Raw genomic sequence first — 19,441 nt, 5'->3', positions numbered from 1 at the left:
GTGAGCTCTCGGACTCAGGAAATAGGAATCCCAGGAGTTTTCCCCGTGCTTTGCGCTAGTCTGTGCAGCACCTACCGGGAGTGGAACTTAGCAGCTTGATCCTCTATTTGAGGTGAACTTTCTCCCTCAGTCTATGTAGTACAATAGTTCTCAACCTGTGGGTCATGACTCCTTTGAGGCTGCATATCAGATATCTGCATTATGATTTGTAACAGTAGCAAAATTACAGTTAGGAAGTAACAACAAAATCAATTTTATGGTTGGGGTCATCACATGAGGGTCGCAGTGTTAGGAGGGTTGAGAACGGCTGCTCTAGGGCAGTGGTCCTCACCAGGAAGCAGTTCTATGCAGAGGACATTCAGCAATATCTGGAGACATTTCTGGCTGTGACAACTGGAGCATACTGCTCTCATCCGGAAGCAGGGTACCAGGGATGCCACTGAGCATCACACACTAACTGCAAAGGACAGCCCCTCACCAAAACCATTTTCCCACCCAGTGTCAGCATTCCGGGGTGAGCCCTGCTCCAGGGATGAGTAGCCCTTTCTTGGCTTAACAGGGTGTACGTGGAATCTGGGGATGTGGGACAAGGTGCCAGGGGACCATGGAGACTCTAACTCATAGAAAGGGAGCTTCCCCTCAGCTACCAAAACGCAAAGAACAAAAACCAGTCAACTTCTTCATATGCTATATTTCATTAATAAATAGGTTTTCTTCTTTAAACACAGAACATATAACAGATTGAAGCATTTCCCCCCTCCCCCCAATTCCAAAGACAAGAGTCTATAAAACAAATGCCAACTGTACCGCCCTGAGGGCAGGAAAGTCTGGTGACCCCCATCAGTCCTGCCCCTGCAGCACCACCACCCCCACATTCTGCAAGAGAAGGGGGTCTGGGGCTTCTCCCTTGGGCCCTGGGGACTTCAATGAGAAGCGTGTGAATGTGTGATGTCATCTCTCCATGACTCATGGGCTATGCAAAGATGAGACTTCCTTGTTCGCTCTGATCAGCCCTCGCCTTCCTGGTTTCCTTTATGAAGCACCTGGGCTAAGCCCCCAAGGGAGCTCCTCTGGGCTTTCCAATTCTCAGGTCCACTGCCACTTCTTAAAGGGGAAGAGAGGGGCTCAAGGACGCCTCCTATCTCAGCCTGCATGGGAACGCTGTGTGGACAGGCATGATGCTGAAGGTGAGGCCAGCATGTCCCCATCTCCCCAGCATCCTTCCCTCCTCTGGAGTGGGGGGACACTGGGGCGGCTACCCCCTCCACAGCCTTGCACCTGGCTTGGGTGTGATGGTTCTTGCTGAGTGTCAGGCCCTCCTGCCGGGCCTGGCATCCTCTCCAGTCCCATTTCTATCTCCTGCTAAAGCCCTCACTGTGGCCATCTGAAAAAGTCACATCCAATGTCTTAGACTGTCTCATCCTCCCTCTCCCCGTGCCTCTGCACCCCAAGGGAGGAAGTGGGGGGCAGCCTCCCCCCGCCTCCGGCTCCAACTTCACATGATGGAACAGCTTTTGGCCTTTTCCTTCTTGAACGTAGAAGAGATGAGTTCAGAACGACTGGGGAGGTGGAGTAGTCGCTTCGAGAGGCTGCGGGCAGGGCTCTTGGGAGGCACTGGGCTGGGCTTGTTCAGACACAGCATGGATGCCATCCGGAAGATGCTGTGGATGCTCTTCTCAGAAGTGAAAGCCGAGCCCTCCAGGTAGATCTCTGCGCCCAGCTGCTTGGCTATCGCACAGCCCTGTGGGAAGGGTGCTGTCATTAATGCAGTGGCCTAAAAGGCCTAGGAAACACCCAGGCATTCCTCAGGGCTATCCCAGATGACACCCCATTGCCAGCTTTCTACCACCAGCCTTTGCCAGTATTCCTAAACGTGAAGCCTGGCTGTCCTCTAGAATCACCTATAACATTTTTAAACAGTGAACTGATGCCAAACCAGGTACAGCAGGGTGTCTGGGAAGGCACAGGTGTTAGGTCTTAGGTTTTGGTGTCAGCGCAGGGCTGCAGGCACACTAACCATGAGCTGAGCCACACCCTAGCCTCAAAATTAGCATTTAAACACTTTAAAAAATACATTTATTTCATGTGCGTGTCCTTACGACTATGCATGTGCTCAGGCCACCGCATCCATGTGGAAATCAGAGGACAATTTGTGGAAATTAGTTCTCTTCTCCCATGTGGGTCTCAGGGATCAAACTCAAGTTATCAGGCCCCATGGCAAGGGCCCTCACCCCCTAAGCCATTTCACCAGCTCCCCGATGTTAGTGGTTTTAGGAATCCCCCAGATGATTCTAATAAGAAACATTAGCAAATAGTCTTACGCTCCCGTGTACACTAAAAATTACCCCTGGGGCTGGTGAGACAGCTCAGCAAAGAAAAGCACTTGTCACCAAGCTTGACAGCCTGAGTTCGATCCCAGAAACCCCTGTGGTAGAAGGAAAGAACTAACTCCTGAAACTCCACATGTTGGCATGGCATAATTACATATCACCCTTGTTATAAAACGCAGATTTCCATATCTTTCTCCAAGAGTTATTTTATAGGCATGAAACCCAGAATTCAAAATTCTAACAATTACTTCTTTTTGTTTGTTCATTTTAATTTGGTTTTGGTTTTTTGAGACTGAGCCTTATTATGTAGCCAGGAGGGCCTCAAACTTGGAATCCTTCTGCCACCACCTCCTGAGTTCTGGGAGTGCAGACTACATCCAGCTCTAACAAGCATCTTTAATGTGTCTGGTGCATATGGTTTACAAAAAAAAAAAAAAAAAGTTAAAAATTGTGGCACACACACAGGAGACGCTCTAAGGCTAAACTACAGCAGGACTCTAAGTAGACAAGTTCCTCCTACCCCAGCCTCTTTTGCTGTTTATAGCTAGCCCCCCAAGACCGGTTCTATCTTGTCACATAGAAAGAGTTTAATCAAGAGTCATATCTCAAGCCCTCAGCCACAGCCTTCTCCACCCCGCCCTCCATCGTACCCTCACACACACACGCGTGGATGTGCACACATACCTGCTCATAGGAGATGGGTGCCTGCTTCTGGTGGGACAGTTCCATTAGAGTGCTCAGGTCTGTTCGAAGATCTGTCTTGCAGCCAATAAGCAAAACCCGTGTGCTGGGACAATAGTCTAGGATTTCTGTTCTCCACTGAGTGTTGGAGCGAAGGGAAAAGGAAGGGAAGTCAGTGGCAGACATACAGGAGAGTCCAGCTGGCAACACCCAGCACACCGCTCAGATCCTCAGCTCTCAGCCCTCCCTGTGAGTCACAGCATCTCTGCTGCACTAATTACATCATCTTCCTGCCCAGGAGGCCTTTGGTGGCACCAGTGTGATAACCCAGAGCCAATCCCTTCAGTCACCAAAGAGCACAGGGCGCATCTCCCACTCCCTGCCAGAGGAGGCATGGGTCTGCCTTCTTTCCCCAGGTAGAGGGCAAACAACCCCTGAATGCCAGTTGAGGGGAGTGAGGCAATCTCTCCCTGAGGAGCTGGGAAAGACCACAGTGTTTCCTGTAGGCAGACTGCTGCTTCTACCAGCTGTTGAGCTCTGACTGGCCTGACTCAGTGGGCCCAGGATCACTGTCCACAGAAGCTGCTCCCAAGAGCAGCTTCTCCATTCCTCAGGCTACCAAAAGCTTCTCTGAGCCTTCAGCATGCCCCTGCCCCCAAGCTAGGCCTCTGGGAAAGTAGTATAGGGTAAATAAAAACAGAAAGCTAAAGGGAAGGAGACCCAGGGCCTCCTAATGGTGAGGCCTCAAGCAAACAATTCTTTCCTGGCTGGTAGACAGGAGGATTGTGGGACAAGGCTCCTTCTTATTCTTTTGTTTTGTGTTTTTGTTTGTTTGTTTGTTTGTTTTTGAGACAGGGTTTCTCTGTGTAGCCTTGGCTGTCCTGTAAGTCACTCTGTAGACCAGGCTAGCCCCACCTGCCTCTGCCTCCTAAGCACTGACATTAAAGGTATGCACCACCACCCATCTGCTCCTCTTGTTCTTCTGGGTAGAAACTATATATTCTCGCTCCCCCATTCTGGGTGTTGAACCCAAGGCCTAGCTTATGCTAGGGAAGTACTCTCTATCAACTAAAATTCATCCTTGGCCCTATTTTATTTTTATTTGGAGACAGGGTCTCACTAAGTTGCCTGGTCTTGAACTGGCTCCATAGCCCAAGCTGAACTTGAACTTAAGATCCTCCTGCTTCAGCACACATGCACACATGCGCGCGCACGCACACACACACACACACACACACACACACACACACACACACACAAAGAGCTAAGATTCCAAGCACGTGTCTCTAACCTAGCCTTACCTTCTTGAGTGCGCTATCCATCGTCTCTGGACGGCTGATGTCAAAGCACAGTAATACAGCATCTGAGTCACTGTAGCAGAGTGGACGGACATTGTCATAGTAAGGAGAGCCTGGCATAAGGGGAGAAGAGCTGAGAGTGAGCCATGCCATCTTCCCTCCTCTGTAGGCCTAAGCCCAGGGATTCCCTGGGGAATGTAATTCTTGATCCCCTAGCATCCAGCATGTCTAGGGCATAGTGCTACTGTACAGAAGCTTGGGGTATGCCCACATGCCAGAAAACTAGTCAGAAACACCATTTCCCTTGCTCCTAAAAGAGGGGAAAGCAAAGGGGGCAGCTCTCACTCTGAACATGTCTGAGTTCCCTCCAGTGGGTCTAACTTAAGACTGACTCATATCCAGAGTCCCAGGGGAGGCTGCCAGAACCTATGGGGAGACAAGCATTTGTTTCGGGTTTCTTCTACGTGAGCCTGCCTGCTGCCCAGCCTCTGTTCCATCCTTCTTCTCTAGGGTCTCCAACGAAGAACCAGTCCTGCCTGTTATATAACTGGCTGCCCTGATTCTTTACCTCCAGGTCAGAACTTCAGGAGGTTGATGGGGGAGGGAAAACACCCTCCCAGGATTTGGTATTTTACTCTGTTATCCCCCCCCCCCCCAAGTAGGCTTACACTGAAGAGGGCAAAGGGAATACTGTAGCTCCCACCCCTCAGCTCTCAGGAGGCAATCTCAGACAGGGAACACCAATAGCTGTGGAGTTGGAAGCTAGAGCAAGGATCCTCCGTGGAGGGGAAGAAGGCAGTTCAGGCCCAGGGTCTGATGGGGTGAAAGCTAGGAGCTGAGCCTAGCCCCCTCCACCCTGAGGAAGGAACAGTAGCAGATTTGGAATCCAGACAATCCGTGCTTAGAATAGCAAGCAGCCCCTCTCCCTGTACTGCAATCACCATGGAAACTGGGGGGAATCCAAGCTGAGGTGGGGGTGTCCGTCATAAAAAAGAAGTAAGGGGGAGTTGGGATAGCTGGTGCTCCTTCAGCAATCCACCCCCATCTCTTACTGAGGTGAGGTGGGGGTTGGACCACAACAGCACTGAGGCAGGGTAGCTCTGCCGGTATTAGGGGAGGGGGAGGGGAGGAGGTCTCCATTTTGGCTCCAAGCAATCCCCCTCCCCTAAGAGCAGCAAGTGAATAACAGAAACAGATTTAACCCTGGCCCCAAGGTAGAGAAGCTCCATCCTGCACATCACTGTCATTTCTCTGTCCTTACAGGAACCGGACTTTAGAGAAGAATAACGGATTCCCTCCATCATTTTGAAACAAGGGGTAGTGGTGGCCTGGGGTACGAAGACCACACTTGCTGATTTTCCATTATGTGGCTGGGGATTCAAGGCTGTGAGGGGAGGGGGAGCAGGGAGGGTGGTAATGAAAAGAGATGAGCCGCAGCAAGGTTCAGGGACGACTGGAAGGTGGGAGGGTACAGCAGGGGGAAAACCATATATCATCCAGCCACGCTGAATTCTATGTCCGGCCAGCATGGCACAGTCTAGAAGAACCAGAACCCTGTCTCCCCTCTCCTGAACTGCCACAGGAACCAGCCTGAGGAATTTTGGTTCTGGGGAGAGCGCAAGAAGTATCTATCATTTTCTGCCTACCATTCCCTACCCCCAGTCTTCCCACATCTCAAAATTGGAGAAGAGAACAAGATTCCTTCAGAGAAGTGGGGTGACATATTTCCTGCATCCAGACATGCAGGAAAGCCTTAGTGATTTACGGTCTCTCTTTAAACTCAGCTTAAGCATATAGAAAAAAAAATATTGGTAAGCATGGATTTTCTTTTCTTTCTCATATTGCTGGCTCTTAATCTTTATGTCTGAGACAGACTGTTAGGAGGAGGGACTGGGGTACAGAGGGTGGGAAGGGCTCAGAAGCAAACGTTAGCTGAGCTCTAAGGGCTTGGAGGCGGAGAGTGGGAAAGACATTTCTGAGAGACAGGACATCTCCACCTCAGCCCAGCACAGGGAGACATGATAGGAACTAAACCCCATGCCCTCTGCTGGACACTAACCCAGCGTGGCCATGCCCTACATTCCCAGTCTCCCCCACCCTCCAAAACACGGATGATGCATGGCTTCATCTCGGAGCCGCAGCCTCTGAGTTGCGGCAAGCAGACAGCAGTGGCCTGAGAGGGAATGCGGGAGAGTGATATTCCCTCCAAAGCCGCGGGTGTCTCTCTGCCCCACCACCGCTGCCCGCCCGCCCGAAGCAGCTCCTTCCTCCTGCCTCTCCTTTAGGATATGGGGGGGCGGGGGGAGAGGACCTGTCTGGTGCTCCCTGGGAGTACTCCAGGGCCCCTTTACCCGGCATCCCAGCCCTCTGAAAAATGGAACTAGACCAGACCCCCGCGTGGCTCCCAGGTCTGTCTCCTGGGTCACCTCAGAGCATCGATGGCCTAACCAAAGGGTCTTTCCATGCCTTCTTTTGGTTTCCTGGCGAGCACCTCTATCCTCAAAGGCGGATTTCCTCCATCTAAAAAAGCAGCAACTGCAGCTAGGCAGTGGAGGCGGGATGGAGCCTTTGGGGTGCGCTCTTACCTGAGGTGTCCCAGAGACTAAGCTCCACTCTCTGCTCCTCCGTCTCCAAACAGGCTGTGTAATTCTCAAACACGGTAGGCACGTAGGTCTGTGAGCAGAGAGGGAACGTTCACACCTGGGCACACGTGCCCTCATAACCCTACCCCTAGTGCTGGCTACACAAGAGGCCGCTCACACATGCGCTGAAACCCTGAGGTGTCAGATGATGAGGAGCCAGAGCAGAGGCTACGTGGGGGGGCTGAAGAGGTACTGGCCTTCGCGCCCCATCCTGGCTGGTCTGAGACACGCACATCCACCTTTTCCTCCCATCCCTAGACTCGTGTCCCATTTTTCGGAGCCACAAGCCCATTCTAACCTCTGTCTCCTGCCCTCTAGTCCCTTGGCACAGGTGATCAGCCGAAGCGGTAGAAGCCTGGCGGGGCCACCCTCCCAGAACCTTACAGGAGGGCAGGCAGGTACTGCGTCAGGAATACAGCCCGGGCTCTGGAGCCTCCGGGTCTCGGGGATGAAGGCAAGTGGGAGGGGATGCGATGGGGAAGGAGGTGAGGAGGAGCCGGCCGGGCGGCAGAAGTGGGTCAGGTCTCGGGGGAAGCACGGCAGGGCAGTCCTCCAGCCCGAGGCGAGGCGAGGCGAGGCGAGGCGAGGCGGGGAGGGGCGGCGGGGTGGCGGAGCCCGCGCTCCGGGCAGGCGGGAGCCGAGCGGGCCGGCGGCCAGCTCACCTCGGGATAGCAGTCTTTCGCTAGCACCTGTAACATCGCCGTCTTCCCACACTGCACGTCGCCCACCAGCACGAGCTTACATCTGACCACCACCGGCTGCGGCGCCCGTCTCTCCTTCATAGCTGCAGCCCCGGAGGGACGTGGACTCGGGTTCAGCGAGGAGGCGGGCTCGCGAGTGTCCGCACGGGCGACCAGCTCCCGCTTCCCCGCCTGCCTCCGACTGAGGCGGAGGCCGGCGAGGCCCCCTTATATGTTCCAGACAGAGCCAATCACAAGAGGAGGCGGACTCTGCCGGAGCCAATCGCTGAGGTGGGATCCCCTGCGGCAGCCAATAGCAGGCGGCTCTGAGTCAGCGCCCTCGGCCTCCCTCCCCTCTGTTAAAGCTGCACCGCTGCCTCCTTCTGGAGGGGGATCCCCATGCTTTCCCAGTTGCTGGTAGGAGGTCGGGAGCGGACTGGGAGTAAAGCTAAGCGATCTCTGAGTGTCCACGCGTTAGTGTCGAGACCCGGAATGGGCTATGGAATCAGAGAGCGATGGCTGCTGGGGTCCGTGCCAGGAAGACAGCAGGACCTGACTACACTATGGACAGGTGGCATCTCTGGGGCGAAGGTGGCCCCAGAGACCCCTGACTCCTTAATTCTGTATAGTTCCTATCCACGCCGGTTCCAGTTCTGGCGTCCCCTCCCAACAGAAGCTCCGACTGCCGCTCTTTTACAGCCCAACTCCCTTCCTCAGGGGTTACCTCCGCCAAAACAAATCAAGAAAACAGAACACAGCCCCTGCCCCAGAGCTAGGAGGACGGAACAGATGAGGGAGTCCCACAAGGCAGGGATAGAGGAGGGAAAGGCCGAACAAGCTGCTCTCTGCTCTCAGTTGACCCCGGGAGCCTCCTCACCCCAGGCCAAGGTGTTTTGTTCTGCGGCCTGACTTCAGCTTCCTGGATGAATCAGGTGCAGGTCTACCTCCAAGGTGATGCCAACCGATCTGACGCACTAATGTGTGTCACCTGGTGAAAGTCCAGCTGGGCTCCAGGGTCTGGGCCTCAGGAATTAGAAACCGGAAGACAATCTAAAATAGGGACAAGCTACAAACTGCATCCTGGCTGTGGCCTTCAGAGCCTCCATGGCCTCTGCGGACCCCTCTATTAGACAGAAATATGAAGCCACAGAGCTCATGTAAGTCACTGGCTACCTGGCAACTGAAGAAGTCCCATAATGCCTCCAGGGAACTGGGGACCAGTTTGGGGCAAACCTAGAAGAGCCTGGGTGACATCTCCCGCCTTTCTTGTGTTGGTTTGGTTTATTTTTGAGATGGGGCCTCACACTGGAACTCACTGGAACAGCCCAGGATGCAGCCTTCCTGCCTCAGCCCTCCATCCTGAAGTTACAGTGGGGACACCAGCCCTGGCTCAGCTTGTCTTGTACTTCCTTCATGATGACAGGCCTCACTTCTGGAATAAGACTGAGTCTCCATCTCCCTGCCCCCCCCCCAGGCTTTACCCATAAGTCACAGTCATTGCTTCCCACCCAAGGACATTTGTCCTAAATAAAGAGCCCTTCAAAGGATTTCCAGGCCCTATGGACATATGTCTCTAAGAGTAAAACACCCAAGGTAGGTGCGGTGACGCACACCTTTAATTTCAGCGCTCAGGGAGGCAGAGGGAGGCAGATCTCTATGAGTTCAAAGCCAGCCTAGTCTACAAAGCAAGTCTGGGATAGTCAAGGCTACACAGAGAAATTCTATCTGGAAAAACCAAAGGGAAAAAAAGTAAAACCCTCACAGTAACAGAGAATGGAGATTATCTGGGAAATGCAGTAGGCTCACAGGCCGTCTACCCTCTGTCCATCTCCTGCCCATCCCTCCCAGGGATGGAGTCAGAGAGGGCACCTCCAGGGCAGAAGGGATCATCCAGGGCTACCTCTGGTGCTCATCCCCTTCCCAAGGCTCTCTGGGAGTTTCTTCATCTTACCTTTCTCCACTCCTTGTCCTCAGTCTTCATAGACGCTTTCATCTGTGGAATCCGTCCTCTTTTGCCCTTGCAGCATCCTGGCAGCTTCTGAACTGCCCATAAGTGTGGTTTGGAAGAGTTCCAGAACAGCTGGAGACTGTCTCCACCCGGTGTCCTTGCCCTCAGCTTGACCACCCCTGGCTCACCTGGACAAAGTGTCCACAGGTTCCTGTGTGTCCCCTTAACCCTTAACCAGGTTTCCTCCAGCTACAACTCAAAAGGTTTTCTCCATGTTCTTTCCCAGCCTCTCCCTACACACACACACACACACACACACACACACACACACACACACACTCTCACTCACCCACCCCTGCACACACCCATCAGCCACTCATATAAATATTCAGTACAGGTAACCCTGCTCATGCCCTGCAGATGGCTGCTTCTGGCTTCTAACAGGGTTGCCGTTCTGAGCTGCTCTGGCACTGACGTCCTGGGAGTGGGGGCCAACCCTGATTCTTTCTGCCTGACCACATCTCACAGCCAGCAGCAAGATCTGCAATAGAGCAAGTTTCCACCGTGGCTGTCTCCAGAGGTGTCTCCAAGCCTGCCAGCTTTAATCCCAGCACTCTGGAGGCAGAAGCAGGTGGATCTCTGTGAGTCTGAGGCCAGCCTGGTCGACATACATAGTAAGTTGAAGGACAGCCAGAGGTACATAGTGAGACCCTTTCTCAAAGCAAAACAAAGGGACAGAAATTGTGTTTCTAAAGGTGTCCTGTGTGTGTTCAGCAGGCCTGAGTTATGGTCTGAGCTCTGTGTGTAATTTAATTAGAAAAGGGGTTTTGGACCTTTGCTTTGCAGCTAGCTTCCCTCCCCAACTTTCATTTTTGTTTGTTTGTAGGTTGTTTTTAGACATTTTCTCACCATGTAACTGGCTGGACTGGAACTGCATATGTAGACCAGGCTGTTTTTGTTGGGTTTTGAACCAGGGTCTCACTGTAGCTCAAATTGGCCTCAAATTCATAGCAGTTCTCCTACCTCTGTCTCCTGTAACTTGGATTCTATACCACGCCCAGATCTAATTTATATATATATATATATATATATATATATATATATATATATATATATATATTTACCGCCCTTCAGCTCCTACCTTTGCTTAAACCTCTTCAAAATGTCGTCATTTAAAACTCTGTAGCCAGAAAAACATGTTTAGAAGATGGACGTCCTCTGTCGAGACTTGGGACATTTAAAACAAGGTAAAAAGTGAAACCCTTAAACCAGAGCCGGACATGGGGACCCACGCCTTTAATCCAGCACTCAGGAGGAAGAGGCAGGCACGAAAGAAACCACTCTAAAAATACAACATATTATGATATATTTACATGAAATCTTCAAAACAGGTGAATCAGTGAGACAGAGGGGGAGCCGGGCAGTGAGAGGACTCAGCGAGTCAAGGCTCTTGCCACAGAGTCTAACTTGGGTTTGATCCCCCAGACCCACATGGTGGAGAGAGGGAAGAGACCCCGACCTCTGACCCACACAGTGCACAAACGTGCACACGAGCGCAATAGATAAGAACGTTGTGATAAAGATGTTAGAGGAAAGTGTAAGGAAGCAGATTAGAAGCTGCTGGGGTGGCCGGGTGGAGGGGAAGTGGAGGGCGATCACAAACCGGCCAAATCACACAGCCTAAACGGGCACACTGTTGCAGCATGTCTATTACAGCTTGAAGGAGCATGGTTACACGTAACGGAAGTTTCGGTTTGCTTAAAACCTCAGCGTTGTTATGTAAACATGCTTTTGCTATACTATCGAGTGTGGGGTTTTGGTTTGCCACAGCTGATAATTTCCTAGTGCAGGGGCGTGGTTTTTGCATCTGTTGCATTTGCTGCGTTTGCTGGTTTGCTGGTTACCTGGACTTTTGGATACCCTGACGACCAAGATTGGTACTGCCCCCAAAAGAATCCTACTACCCTACCCCCAGCAGCCCTCTTCTGAGCTAGGCGGGGACCAGACAAACGCACAGTGCACATACATACATGCAGGCAAAATACTCACACACATAAAACACAGTAACTTAAAAAATTAGCCAGGCCCCAAGTCTATACATCTCAGTGAACTTCTAAGCAGTTAGAGTAGCATTTGGTACAGAAGCTGTAGAGCTTCATATCGGATTTTACACTTTCACTATGGAATGTATTTTTAGATAGTTACCACTCTAAAATGAAAAATCCACGACAGAATCAGAACTAGGAAAACAATCTAGCGTTATATCCTTTTCATAACTCATGCCATTATCTGTATTCCGTCCTGTCACCTCCTCATGGTTATACTTAGCCTTTCTAGTTCTCTTTTCTGCACGTTACACTGCACACACACACACACACCTTTGTGTGTGTGTGTGTGTGTGTGTATATATATATATATATATATATAATATTCTGCCACACTCTGCATATGAAGGAGAACGTAACATTTTTCTTTCTGAGATCAAGTGGCCTCACTTACATACCAATTCCATCCATTTTCCTCCAGATTTTGTGATTAAATTTTTCTTTCGAGCTAAGTAGTAGTATTTTGTGTGTGGTTGGGTGGCGGGGGAGGGGATTCTGCAGTTACCTGTGGAGGTGAGAGGGTAGCCTGTGGGAGCTGGTCCTCTCTTTCTACTGTGGGTCCTGGGTACGGAAAGCAAGTTCTCAGGCTTGGTAGTGTGTTTCTTTATCTGCTGAGCCGCCTCAGCAGCCTGCAGCTTGTTTTCTTTTCTTTTGTTTTAAGAAACCAGGTTGATTGTTCCCCAGCATTCGGAATTTTGCTGATTGTATCTTCAACGGTGTCGTCATTTACAAGTTAAGGAAATTTTACCACTTAAACTCACAAGCTAATTCTTTAAAATGAATCTCATAAAGAGTCTTAAGACATAAAGCTAGAGATGAAACTTCTCTTAGCTGAGTGAGAACTGGGGTGCTCCGTGGGGCTCATTCGGCCCCTACTCTCTTCAAAAGGACAAACCCCAGGGAGCACAGTTTAAAATCACTAACCATGAATAATATTAGAGGGAGAGGGAGAGAAAGAACGTGGAGACACCATGTGCTCAAAGCTTAGAACTGTCTTTATCTTTTTTCCGGGTCTGATTACTCTGATAAGTTCCCATTCTGGGACAGAGGCATAACACACAGAGCTGTTCAGGGCAGTAGCAAATTACAGTTCACCCTGACTTTCCCAGAGAGTGCGCAAGCACAGCACCTTTCCATCCCTAGGGTCCCTTGCAAAGAGCCTCCAGGCCCCTAGCCACCTGTGTCTTCCAGGTGCCTGCAGAGCCATGTCCATTCTCCCCCGTCCCTGAATGACTCAGGAGCTTCACTCCATGAAGGGGAGTGTAACTCGTCCTGATTCCAGACGTCTCTGCCTTTCAAACAACACGCATGAGAGGAGCTGGGGAGGGGCAGTCAAACCACAGGAAAGGTGAGTGGGAGGGATCTGGTTAGGGCATCACCCAAGGCAGGGGCTTTACCTGGACCTCAGTTCTGACACAGGACAGGCTAGGGAGGATATCATATGACAGAGGTTCTTGAGCATGGCCAAGACTAAAGAATCCCATCAGGAACAGACAATGCAGGGTAAGGAGTAGTGAAGTTTGCCTGGGAACATAATTCAGAAGGAAAATCTGCTGCTTAAATTCCATAAAATACATTTCAAAGGTATGGGAGCTTGCTCCCCAGAGAAATATATAGAAATATACTTATATATTTAAAACTAGGCCATGCGAAGGCTGGAGAGATGGCTCAGAGGTTAAGATCACTGGCTATTCTTCCAGAGGACCAGAGTTCAATTCCCAGCACCTACATGGTGGCTTTTAACCATCTGTAATGGAACCTGATTCCTTCTTCTGAGTTCATATACATAAAATAAAATAAATCTTAAAAAAAAAATAGGCCATGCATACAACAGATCTGGTATGAAAGATGTTTATTGGGGGAAAGAAAGAAGAAAAGAGTTAGGGCCTGAGTGAGACATTAGGGCAGAGACAGAGAGAGACAGGGAGACAGAGATGGGGGAGGAGGCGCCCTGACAGAAAAACAAAAGCAGAGAGAGCAAGAAAGGAGAGCAAAAGAGAGAAGGAAAAGACGGGAGTCCTTTTATCCCAGGCCTCTTTTACCCACGTGACCAATGATGACATCACAGGTGCCTGAGCAAGCTAGGAGTGGTCTAGTGCATCAGGACTTATAAACTAACGTTACCCATTCTTTGCCTTCTCCTTTCCTTCTTTAAAAAAACTGTGCATAGGTGTTTCACCTGCGTGTATGCCTGTGTGCCACATGTGTGCCTAGTGACCACAGAGGCCAGAAGAGGCCACCAGAAACCCTGGAGTTAGACAGCTGTGAGCTGCCGTGTGGGTGCTGTAAACTAAACCAATGTTCTAAGCACAGAGCGCTCTCTCCAGCCTTTTTACTGATTTAGGCAAAGCTCATTTCTGTAGACCAGGCTAGCCTTGAACTCACAGAGACGTGCTGGTGGACTGCTGGGGTTAAAGGGGAGTGCTCCCTTGCCTGGGTACCACTCACTGTTCCATATTGGGAATGCCCTCGAGCTAAAGGCAGCTGGCAGACACCTGCAAAGTAAACAAAAGCGGAATTATTGATCCATTTCCACAAGGACACACACCATAGCAGAATGTGGCATAAGGAGCTTGAGGAGGGACTTGGGATTGGACTTCATTTTCACTGTCTGGGAGTGAAATCAGGGCAGTGGGGCTTCGCTCTGACCAGACTCTGTCGGAAAGTGAAAACTTGTATTGAGAAGGTGGCCGGGCGAAGCAAAGCCGAAGCAGAGAAGTAGCAGCCATGCTCACCAGGGCAGGCGAATGTTTTCTTATTCTTATGGCTTGAGCGTGTTCTTATTTTTGCTCCTATTCAGATCTATTTTTCTGACATTCTTCCATCTTCATCCATCATGGTCATAGAATGGCTTTGCCACATAATGGTCTCGTATGAAAAAGCTTATGTTCAACAGAAGGAAAGCAGAACATTGAGTGCCCGTTCAGTGCCCAGCTGCCAGGGACTGCGCTTTCCCCCTGGGCACTCTCCTGCTGCTTTTCCTGGGAGTGGGCCTGTGGTGACATCTGCTGAGTCAGCAGAAGGGAAACCAACCCTGAGGATAGATCTCCCAAGAAAACACCCTGAGAGAAACTGTGCTGAGCTGTGATCCAGATCACTGATAGCATGCTGGGAGCTGGGCAGAGTACAGGGAGTGTTCTAGACAAATGCTCTTAGCCACTGAGCCATCTCTCCAGCCTCTCTGTCTACCTCTCAGCCATAGTTGCTAGAGCTGTGGCTCAGGTGGAACACTTGCCCAGCATGCATCTGGGTCCCAATCCCAGCACTGCCAATAATAATAATAATAATAATAATAATAATAATAATAATAATAATAATAGTATACCTTATTTGAGGCAGTGTTAGACAGTAAGTGGGTGAAGAGAGGTCAGCCTCTTCTTTTGTTTGTTTGTTTTTCAAAACAGGGTTTCCCTGTGTAACAGCCCTGGCTGTCCTGGACTCTCTTTGTAGACCAGGCTGTCCTCAAACTCACAGAGATCCCCCTGCCTCTACTTCCCCAAGTGCTGGGGTTAAAGGCGTGTGCCACCATGGCCAGCCCTGCCTCTTTTTATAGTCATGGAATTGAAGTACAAAACAGTTAAGCAACGTGGCAAGGCCAGACAACAAGGGGATGCCATCCATGTTGGCGTTCGCCGTAATTTCAGCCTTTGGAAGGCGGAGGCAGGAGGATACAGAGTTTGAGGTCAGCCTGGACTATGAAGCCACTCTTTCAATCTCTCTCACACACACAAACACGCCTATCAAAAAGAGGTAAAATTAGAACTGAGCCTCCAACATAAGACCTGTGAGAATTCTATCACCCTCCCCTGCTAAGTAAGGTAAAAGGACATGCTGCTCCTACAGGGGTGTCAGTCAACCTCGGGAACCGCTGGAGATGGACAAAGAGCTACAGACTAAGGTCAGGGCATTGGGCACCGTGCCACCTCCTCCAGTGGTCTTTGAAGTCTGCCCCTTCTGCTTTGCCAGTGTAATCTCCTGATGCTCTCTCTCTCTCTCTCTCTTTTCCCACTCATCCTGGGCTACATAATGAATCCAGGGCTAGCCTGGACTATACCCTGTTTCAAAAAATTGTTTCCTCTTTTGGATTTTTTCCCCCACACAGTTCTTTGCTGTATCAGGTACTGTTCTGTCACTGTGATGAGACACCCTCACAGGGCAGCCTGTGGGAGAAGGGCCTTGCTCTGTGCACTTTCAGGGTGGGATGGCTGGAGGCAGCATTCCTCATTCTAGCCACCACTTATGAGAGAGAAATCTGCTGCTGCTGCTGCCCTCTCTGGCCTGTCCAGCATGGCTTGTCCAGCATGGCCTGTCCAGCATGGCTTGTCCAGCATGGCTTGTCCTGGAATCCAGACTGTAGTGATGAGGGGATGAAGAAAGACATGGAAACAGGACTGAAAAGCTGGGGGGTCAGGTGGCTCATTGCTCTCTTTGATGGAGTGGCACCAACGCTAACACCTCCGATCCCCTACAACACCCCAGTGTGGTGGTTCTGTACAGCTAGTTTCCGTGGGAGGCCTCTTTAGGGGGGCTGTCTCAGGCTGCAATAATCCTGGGAGGAGAAAACTGCAGGAGATGCTTCTGTCAGTGTTCATAGCATGACCCCTCGGAGGAAGGTTTTCCCAGTTCCTGTGGGTCTGAGGCACTGGACCCTGTCTATCTTGGTGTTCTGTTGCTGTGAAGAGACACTGTGACCATGGTAATACTTAAAAAAGGAAGCATTTAATTAGGGCTTGCTTACAGTGTTAGAGGTTTAGTCCATTGTCAACATGGCGACGCACAGGCAGACATAGGGACGGAGAAGTAGAGAGTTCTACATCCTGATCTGAAGGCAAGGGGGAGAGAGCCACTGGGCCTGGACTGAGCATTTGAAACTCAAAGCCCTTCCTCAGTGAAGCTTCCTCCAACAAGGCCACGCCTCCTAATCCCTCTCGAGTAGTGACACTCTCTAATGACCAAGCATTCAAATATATCCAGCTCATGGTCCATGATACACATTTATTCAGTCTTCATCCCCCCTTACTCTTCACACAAGGCTTCCTCCACTCCTGCCTCTGCTCATTCTGTTGTTGTTTGAGCATCTGCAGCCTTTCCCCTAACAGTGCATGCTTGCCCAACCCTATCCAGGTTTTGTCAAGCCTGTCTACCAATTCTTTCAGCTCTAGAACCTTAGTTTCTTAACCCTTTGGTTCCCCTGGTCCCTTAAATATTCCCTGAGGTCAGGACCCACATTTATGTTGTTTTCACATCCTTACAAAGCACTCTCCTGGGTGGAAAGCAGGTCCCTGGAATGGGGAGGAGAATAGGCTTCTTTCACCACATGACCAGATACGTTTCTCTAGGCATCATCATTCGAGGTTCTGGCCAGTCCTGGACTAGATGTTCTACTGCCAGTTGTGTTCTGGGTCAAGTGGCCTTTCTGGGTCCATTTAACATTTCTCCCCCTCTGAGAAAAATGTGTTTTCCTTCCAAACAGGCAAGTTCTACATAAACTCTTTAAATAACCAGCTTAGAACTGGGAAGTGCTTCTGTGGAAGTATTTAGGTAACACTGAGTGGGAGAGCGAAGGCATCAGAACAGAGTGGGCCAGCTCATAAGTTCCCAAGAAGCTTTTGAAGCAAAGAAAGAAAAATGACCAGAGTCAGACAAACCTGAGTTTAAATTCCAGCTTTGCCACTTCCTGCTTGAGTGCCAGCTTGACATACCTAACATTCTCCCAGGCTCCTCTTTCTCATAGTAACAATAAAAGCAAGAATGTAATTTGGGAGCTGCAGATGTAGCTCAGTCGATAAAGTGCTTGCCTGGCAAGCATGGAGCCCTGGGCTCTCATCCCAGGAGATGTGGTGGTTCATACCTATAACCTCAGCACACATGGGTTAGAGGCAGGGGGATCACAAGTTCAAGGTCATCCTCAGCTGCATATAGAGTTTGAGGCCAACCTGGGCCACATGAGCCCCTGGGTGAGATAAGAGCAGGAGATAATGATTCAACATAGCCTTGTTAGAAAGGCTTAGAGACTGTCTCAGGGTTCCTGATGCTGCAACAGAATGCTTAGACCAGAAAGCAAGATGAGGAGGGAATGGTTTATTCGGCTTACACTTCCACACTGCTGCTCATCACCGAAGGGAGTCAGGACAGGAACTCAAGCAGGGTTGGAAACTGGAGGCAGGAGCTGGTGCAGAGGCCATGGAGGGTGCTGCTTACTGGCTTGCTCCTCATGCCTTGCTCAGCCTGCCTTCTTATAGACCCCAAGACCACCAGCCCAGGGGTGGCCCTACTCCCAATGGGCTGGGCCCTCCCCTAGTAATTGAGAAAATGCCTTACAGCTGGATCTCATGGAGGTGTTTCCTCAGCTGAGGCTCCTTCCTCTCTGATGACTGTAGCTTGTGTCAAGTTGACAGAAAACCAGCTAGTACAGGGGCTCCTAAGAAATGTGCATGTAAGTTCACTATAAAACAAGACCAAAATCCAAAAATCCATGTACTGCAACCTCGCAGAGCTGCCGGGGTGTGGGGTTGAGAGGTTGGCTTCTGTGGGCACTGTCCTAGCACAAAGGCACCATAACGTTGTAATGTGTCCAAAACGAGATATTTCCTCTCCGACTGAGGTAGAAGCTCCATGGCCCAGCGAAGACCCCAAAGGTCGGTCTGATGTTCCCAATGTCAAGAGCTAAGTGATGACAGGACCCCTCACTCAGCCTTTAGAAACTCAAGAAGAGAGAGAGCAAAGAGGAAACCCAAGGAGTAGAGGTGGGGAGAAAGGGGGAGCCTGAGTGTCCCAAGGAGTACAGCCCCTGTAGAGGAGAGTGTCTGTCACCCATGGGTGCCTCGGCTGACAGTGTGCGGCAGTGCTGTGGAGTGGCTGTCACTGGGACTTCGCTCTCTCTCTCTCTCTCTCTCTCTCTCTCTCCTCTCTCTTTCCTGCGTTACTCAGCTCTTTGCAGTCCCAGGCATTATCGCTTAGCCGGCTGCCCTCTGGCCTCTTCTCTTTGTTTACCAAGTTGGCTGGCTTTCTCCTCTAGAAACAAAAAAGGTGTTCAGTTCTGAGTGGCACTGGGCTGCAGCTCCCAGCCCCCACCCTCCTTCCCTTCCCAGGAGGATTATGCCTCAGACCCCTTCTTGGTTCTCAAAGGCCTCTTCCCACACTTCCAGGTAGAGAGAAGAATGTTTTGTTTTGTTTTGTTTTGAAGTTGGCACCCCTTTTTCCCCCTCACCATTTCTCCCCCACCTCTGCCGCCAATAAGGCCCCCCGAAGCTTCACTTGTCTAGGCCTGAGACAGCTCCTCTCCCCATTGTCTGACCAGGATTTGGAAGCTGTGGTTTCCATAGCAACCCCTGGGCATTTAATTAAGGGAGGAGGCCTCCATCTCTTCTAGGCCGGGCAATTCCAAATCTCAGCTGGGAAAAGGCTACCCTGAGGGGGCGAGGGAAGAGCGCAGTCCTCCAGAATAGCACCGCCCAGGCTTCTCCCCAAAGCCCACGCTGGCTTTCCTGGCCTACTCCCTCCCACCCGCCACGCCTATCCCTGTTTCACCCCAGCTGGGAGACCTCTCAACCCGACTTTCAAAGCCTTGTCCCAGGATGGTAGAGGTTACGAGGGTTGGCAGGCGAACTGGAAGACCCCTGCGCAACCATACTGTTGCTTGTTTCCTTGGGCTATGGCATGAGGTAAGGGCGGGAGATAATTCGACATGACCTTTCCTAGACGGATGGGCTTAAGGACTCTTGAAAAAGCCTCAAGTAAAATATAAAATGTCTATA

General features: G+C 50.8%; 1 protein-coding gene across 1 annotated transcript; it reads right to left on the bottom strand.

The window, feature by feature from the left end:
- Positions 1-671: 671 nt before the first annotated feature.
- Positions 672-7,826, bottom strand: Rnd1 (Rho family GTPase 1). The gene is made up of 5 exons (XM_055627254.1): positions 7,614-7,826; positions 6,895-6,982; positions 4,313-4,422; positions 3,015-3,149; positions 672-1,741 (listed from the first exon to the last, which is right to left on the bottom strand). Exons 1-5 carry the CDS (start codon positions 7,731-7,733, stop codon positions 1,496-1,498), a joined length of 699 nt encoding a protein of 232 aa, XP_055483229.1. The 5' UTR covers positions 7,734-7,826; the 3' UTR covers positions 672-1,495.
- Positions 7,827-19,441: the final 11,615 nt, after the last annotated feature.

This window comes from Psammomys obesus, unplaced genomic scaffold (genome assembly GCF_907164565.1).
Source record: "Psammomys obesus unplaced genomic scaffold, mPsaObe1.curated_primary_1811, whole genome shotgun sequence".
NCBI classification, from domain to species: domain Eukaryota; kingdom Metazoa; phylum Chordata; class Mammalia; order Rodentia; family Muridae; genus Psammomys; species Psammomys obesus.
Note: the sequence above shows the minus strand (reverse complement) of the source record. Positions and strands in the feature narration are given on the sequence as shown.

Coding starts and splice junctions, on each gene's coding strand:
- Rnd1 (XM_055627254.1), bottom strand. CDS start 7,733: ATGAAGGAGAGACGGGCGCCGCAGCCGGTGGTGGTCAGATGTAAGCTC. Junction 4,423..6,894: donor TAGTCTCTGGGACACCTCAG/GTAAGAGCGCAC, acceptor CCCTTATGCCAG/GCTCTCCTTACTATGACAAT. Junction 1,742..3,014: donor CACCCATCTCCTATGAGCAG/GTATGTGTGCAC, acceptor CCCTTCCCACAG/GGCTGTGCGATAGCCAAGCA.